Source organism: Motacilla alba, chromosome 13 (genome assembly GCF_015832195.1).
Source record: "Motacilla alba alba isolate MOTALB_02 chromosome 13, Motacilla_alba_V1.0_pri, whole genome shotgun sequence".
Taxonomy (NCBI): Eukaryota; Metazoa; Chordata; class Aves; order Passeriformes; family Motacillidae; genus Motacilla; species Motacilla alba.
Genome location: NC_052028.1, coordinates 1,818,752 through 1,824,751, shown reverse-complemented (window position 1 = coordinate 1,824,751; position 6,000 = coordinate 1,818,752). Strand labels below are relative to the sequence as shown.

The 6,000-nt window shown below is 65.9% G+C and overlaps 1 protein-coding gene across 4 annotated transcripts in view; it reads left to right on the top strand.

The window, feature by feature from the left end:
- The first annotated feature begins 697 nt into the window (after nt 1-697).
- The window catches only part of PCDH1 (protocadherin 1), a 52,341-nt gene continuing 47,038 nt past the window's right edge, over nt 698-6,000 (top strand). For 2 of the 4 annotated variants that reach the window (XM_038150229.1, XM_038150228.1), the window contains exon 1: nt 916-2,130. In XM_038150229.1, the coding sequence (XP_038006157.1) occupies nt 2,067-2,130 (64 nt within the window). In that variant the 5' untranslated portion in view covers nt 916-2,066. Of the gene's footprint in view, nt 846-915; nt 2,131-6,000 lie in introns of those variants that run through there. The other 2 variants (XM_038150230.1, XM_038150231.1) reach the window with 2 other exon arrangements.

Below are 6,000 nucleotides of genomic sequence, written 5' to 3'. Positions count from 1 at the left end.
ATGTACGTGCCCAGCTCCCCGGCACTCCTTGTGCCGCTGCCCATCGATTCCTTGACTGCCCCATGACTCTTGTGAAATTCAAACCTTTGGTCCCCAGCAATCTCTAAAGTTTGCTGTCCCTACTCCACGGGCAGCCTTGGATCCACAGGGTCACTCTCTCAGTTTCTCCCTTCGCTCCAGCTGTCTGTCCCTCCAAGGAGGGCTGCCAGTTACTGATCCATCAAATCTCCCCTTGTCTCTGGAGGATTTCGTTCCCTCTCCCTGCCCAGCTCACTCTGGATCAGCAGGGCACAGCCTGACAACCCCCACAGCTCCTCTCCCTGCCCCAAAGGTGGGCTGTGACCTTCCCTGGCTTCTCAATTCACATCTCCTGCTAAATTGGCTTCATGTGAATTGACACTCGGAAAAAAAACCCTGCACACAGACACGGAGGAGCCGACATCTCTGGAGGAGCAGAAAGTCTGTGAGGAGAGCTGGGCTTTCCATCCTGAGGGATGACTCACCAGCCCCCTTTTCCTGCCCAGCAGGATGCAGCCCTGCCACGGCCTGAACCGTTGGTTGCCGAGGAAAAGCGGGGAGATTCGGGAGAAAAGCACGGCAATTTTGTGGGGAAAACAGGGCGATTTAGGGGGTGAGATAGAGCCGGGCTGCTCCGAGCAGGCAGGCGCAGCCTCTAGATGGTGCAGTCATGCAGCCGAGCTGAGCATGTGTGCAGCGAAGGGCGCTGCGCAACAGGTTGGCGTAGCTCAGCGGGGAGACGCGCTCCCATCCTCGCTGCGGCGGAGCGGGAAGGACTTTCCAGCATCCTGGCGAGAAATCCGCGCCGCAACCGGCCCGGAAGGCGGGTGAGGGGCAGCGCCACGGGCTGCGCGACCCTCGGAGGGTGCTGAGGGTTTTGGCAGGGTCGGGCTGCAGCTCCGGCCCCTGGCACGGAGCGCGGCCGCTCCTTGCAGGAGCGCGGAGGCGGCGGAGGCAGCAAGGGAAGGGGCAGCCCTGGAACACGCTGTCCCCCGGCCCCCGGGGACTTCGCTTGGCCAGCCGAGGTGCCGGGCTGAGGAGCCGGCTGAGGGAGAACAGCTTGTGAAAGCACAGCAAGGGCGCTGGGAGCTCGCGGGTGCTTTTGGGAGTCGCAGGTGCTCCGTGCCTGCTGCGCCCCGACACCCCGCGATAAATTAAGCCATGATTCACCGAGGTGTGACGGCAGGGCACAGCGGCCACTCCAGCCCCAGCATCGCAGCCAGCACGGCAGCTCTGCAGCCCGCCCGCAGGCCTGCTGCGCTGGGGGGCCGGGGAGGGGTGGGCACAGCCCCCGCCGAGCTCGGTCGCACGGAGAGACCCTCCCGGCTGCGCTGGCCCGGGTCCCTGGCCCTGTGCTGGGGGGTTGTGGGGCTGTGAAGCGCCGGCTGGAAGAATAAATGAGCGAATTAATTACTAAGAGCACCGAGAGGGGAGTGACAAGGGAGACCCGAGCCGCACATGTACGGGCGCGGAGCGGAGAGGTCCCCGGGGTGAGGGGCTCCGGGGAGCCGTGGGGACCCCCGTTCTCCACGGGCACGGCGCTGGGCGCGGTGCCGGCAGCCCGGAGCCGGGCGGCTCTGCCCGGCAGCCGCTGCCCGCTCGTCCCAGCAGCCCGGCCGGGCTCGGGATCTGATAAGGAGCCGGAGCTCCACCTCCCCATGGTGGTGGCGGCGAGAGGCGGAGGCAGCGGCGGGCGGGGGGGGGAAGGGGCCGTGCCTGCGCTGCGCTTCCCCTGCACATCCTCACACACACCGAGGGACGGAGGCGGGCACGGACCGAGCTGCCCACCGGGGCTGCCTCCAGCCTGAGCCGCCGCTCCGCCGGAGGAGCCGCAGCCCCGGCCCGGGGAGGGGGGCGGTTCCCACGGAACATTTATATATTTTTTGCCCCCCCTCCCCCTTTTTTTTTCCTTTCTGTTTTTCCTTTTTTTTTTTTCCTTTTTTTTAATTTTTTTTTTGTATTTTTTTTCCGTTTGGTTTTCATCCGTGGATAACGCTCGAGAGGAGCCGGGGGGGTGGGGGGAGCGCGGTCCCGGCGGGAAGGAGGCGATGGAGACGCCGCGGGACCAGCGCGCAGGGGCTCGGCACGGAGCGCAGCACCGGCACCATCCAAGTAAGAGCTGCGGCGGGGCCGGGACCCCCGCCCGCAGCCAGGGAGAGCCGCGGGGGGGGGGGGGGGGTGCGGGATGCCCCGCGCCGGAGCTCGGCGCTGTGCGGGAGAGCGGGGCCGGGCGGCGGCGGGAGCGGCGCTGGCGAGCATCCCGCTCCCGAGCATCCCGCATCCCTCCGCTCCGGTCCGCGCCGGGCTGCGCGGGGCTCCGCTGCCAGCGGGGCGGCTCCCGCTTGTCTCCGGTCCCGCCCGGCGCTGCCACTTGTTGTGCGGAGCGGAGCGGAGCGCGGGCAGCCCCGCACAGAGCGGCGCAGCGCAGGGCGGGCGGTGGTTGCGGGAGGGCGGCTGTGGCGGGGGGTGCGCGCGTGTTTCGGGGTGTTTATTTTTCCGCGTGGGGTTGGTCCTGGGTGTGTGTCCCTCGTCCAGCCCTGGGTGTGTGCGCCCGTGGGGTGCGCGGCTGCGTGGGAGCCGCCGAAGTTGCGGGTGAGGCGGGAGCCGGCTGGGAGCGGGGCTGTGCGGGAGCCGGAGCGGCGGGGAGCGAGGGGCTCCGGGGGCGCACGCCGGCGCCGTGGAGACGTGTCCGCGTGGGGTGCGTGTGACACTGGGGTGCGTGTGACACCGGGGTGCGGGGACGCGAGTGGGGTGCGCGTGTCTGTGTGGGGAGCTGTGTGTGTGACGGGTGTGCGTGCGGTGAGGGTGTCAGCGGGCTCCGAGTGTGTCAGCGGGCTCTGAGGGTGTCAGCGGGCTCCGAGTGTGTCAGCGGGCTCCGAGTGTGTCAGCGGGCTCTGAGGGTGTCAGCGGGCTCCGAGCGTGTCGGCCAGCTCCGAGTGTGTCAGCGGGCTGTGCGTGCCTGCGCCGCGGAGGATCCCTGTTTCCCGGTACGCGAGGCTGAGCGCGAAGCCGGTGCCGGCAGAGCGGCTCCCGTGTTTTTGTCACGGGTGTCTGCGTGCGTGTGTCCGTGTGTGTGTGCGTGTCTCTGTGCGTGTCTGTGCGTGTGCGCGGGGCTGGCGGAGCCGCCTGGGGGAGCGGGGGCTCCGCTCCCCTCCGTGCCCGCAGCCGGAGCCTCAGCCCGGGCAGCGCCGCGGGGAGCGGGGAGCCTCGGCCGCGGCGGCCGGCAGAGGAGCCCGGCCTCCATCCGCCCTGCCAGCCGCCGCAGCCGGCAGCAGCGGCTCCCGCGGCGCGCTGCGAGGCCGGGGGGGACCCCGTGCCCCTTCCCCAAGGTCCCCCCAACCCTCCCGGCTGCATCCCCGGAGCAGAGCCGCTCCCGCTGTGCCCGGCTCCCAGCGGCCCTGCCGGGGTGTTCCAGGCCCGCGACATTTTTGACTTCCCCCAGGGCCCCTCTCCGGCCGGGGTGGAGGGTGGTGTGGTGGCGGGAGGGAATAGGAGCCCGGAGTGGCTGCGGGGGACCCACGGCTGGGAGAATTGGGAGGATGAGAATGCCACTCCAGGAGGCTCTGACAGGTCTCTCCCTCGCTGGCTGCCACACTTGGAAGGCATGTAGAGAAGGCAGCAAGAGGAGGGAGGGCCCTGGGCTTTGCCGGCTTTTCATCACTGCCCAGCTCCTCAGGGATGATTTTGGGGTGACGCTGTTGCCAGGCCAGTGGGGTTCCTCCTCGCAGGATGCTCTGGCTCCCGGCGCTCGGGCCCAGCCTGCAGAAACGCCGAGCAGCCGCAGTGGCAGCCGGAGCTGGAGCAAATCCTGGGACGTGCTACGGAATACCCAGGATTCAGCCCATTCTGCCTTCGGCGCAGGACTGACCATCGGTGGCCGTTTTCTCAGCTAGCACGATCCCTGATCTCCGCATGCAGCTGGGATGAGCTGTTTGCTGCTTGCTGGGATGTCGCTCCAGCTCCGGGTGTCGGAGCAGGGCTGGGGGGAGCGTGGAGGGGGGATTAGCACTTGTGTGTTCAGTGCAGGGTTTGGACAGACTTGTGAGCCGTGGCTCCGAGCCACGCAATCAGCCGCTGGGAGCGAGGAGAGGCTGGACTTTGGTGCCCATTCCCGAAGCGGTGCTGCCTCCCGTGGAACGGGGCCAGCAGGCTGTGGGAATCACAGGGAGCACAGGCTTGTTCAAGCAGTTGCTTAAATTCGCGGCGCTTTATAACCTCTCTCTCATTAAGGCTTGTTTTTTTTTGGTGGGGATGGCTGAATTCTGTCGGATTTTGCATGCCACTGTCCTCCGAGAGCTTCCCAGTCATGCATTAAGCAGCGTGACTAACGCCTCTCTCATGTGGTTCAGTCTCTCTCACACACTCCCCGTAGGGAGAATTGTGTGTGCGGAGGAATAGTTGTTTTGGGAGGGGCTTTTATTTTTAAGTGCTCTGTGCTTTGCCAGCAGGTTGGAAAAAGGTGCCTGGCACCAGAGAAGAAAGTGTGGGATGGTCCTTAGATCCCATGGGAAAATAGCCTGGTGCCTTGGACTGGCCCCTGGGAAGCCTGTGTCTCCTGCACAGACGTGCTTGTGGAGGCTTCCTCCTCCTCCTCCTCCTCCTCCTCCTCCTCACGCCCAGCTCTGGGCTCTCACGTCTTCACCGTGTCATTCGCACCCCTGGGTGCCGAGCAGGATTCCTGACCCTGCTGATTCCTTATCCTGCCCAGCCCAGTGCCTTCTAGCAGTGCCCCTCAGGCCCTCTCATCCTCGAACCTCCCTGCTCTGCAGGGTGCCTTCCTTCACCTGCAGGAATGGGGCTTGGGCTCAGATTCCAGCCCTGGTTTTGGGGCAGAAATCCTGGATGCTGGGCAACTTCGGGTGAGACCCTTCCTCCTCCAGGCTGGCACAGGGCTCCTGGCATTTCCAGCTGCTGGGCCCTCCCTCCCAGCTCCCTCAGCCATGTGAGGCATCAGCACTGCCTTGAGACTTTCCCCTTTCCTGGCGATCTTTCACCTCGCAGCAGGGCTTAGTCAGGACGTGGCTACGTCACCAGCAGCCAGGCCCAGCCGAGTGCAAACAGCCCAGTGCAAACAGCCCAGCGGCGGGCACGGTGCCTCTCCCAGCCCGGGCATCCTCCAGGAGCCCTCTCCCAACAGCTGGAGCTGCCCATCTTCCCTGTCCTCACTCACGGCCATCCCCAAAGGGAGCGGCCATCCCCAAAGGGAGCGCAGGGCTGGTGTACCTCGGGGCGTGTTCACCCCGTGGAGGCAGCTGGATGAAGGGCGTCTGGTGTGAGCACACCTGGGGGGTGGCAGACATGAGCGTGACCCAGGTGCCAGTGCCCCCGCACAGGTGACATCACACACATCCACGGGCGGCGGCGCCAGGGCATGCGCACACGCGGGCACACGCGTTGTGTGGGGCGCACACACGTGCGGGAGCGCGAGCTCACACCTGGGGCACGGGCCCGGAGAGGGCAGGGATGCGCTCCTTGCCCCGTGTGACACAGCTGCACATGCTGCCAGGGCACAGGTGTGATTGTGTGCCTTTACCTATGGACACACGGCCGTGCTCCGGGCAGGTGCACGCCTCTGAACGCTCGCAGGGCACACCCAGCACAGACACACACGCACGTGTGTGCACACACTGCCTGTGCTGGTGCAAAGATCTGTTGTGTTTCTGCTTGGCTCCTGACTTCCTCCATCCTCAGCCCGGTCCAGGGAGGGAAGATGTCCTGCTCTCTCTCCTCATCCCTTCCTCCTGGAGTCACACATCCCAGCGCTGGTGTGGGCAGCTCTGCACGGCCTCGGCCAGCTGGGGATGTCTCTGCTCTGCACAAAGGAAGGAGCAGGACAAGGGAGCAGAGGCAAGCTTGGCTTCAGGGCCACAGTCTCCTCTCCAGGCACGGAGATGTATTTTCACTGCAGAGACAGAGCTATTTCATCCATGTCCCCATGTCCATGGGGAAGCAGAGGGGTGGAGGGACTGAGAACTGTTGTCT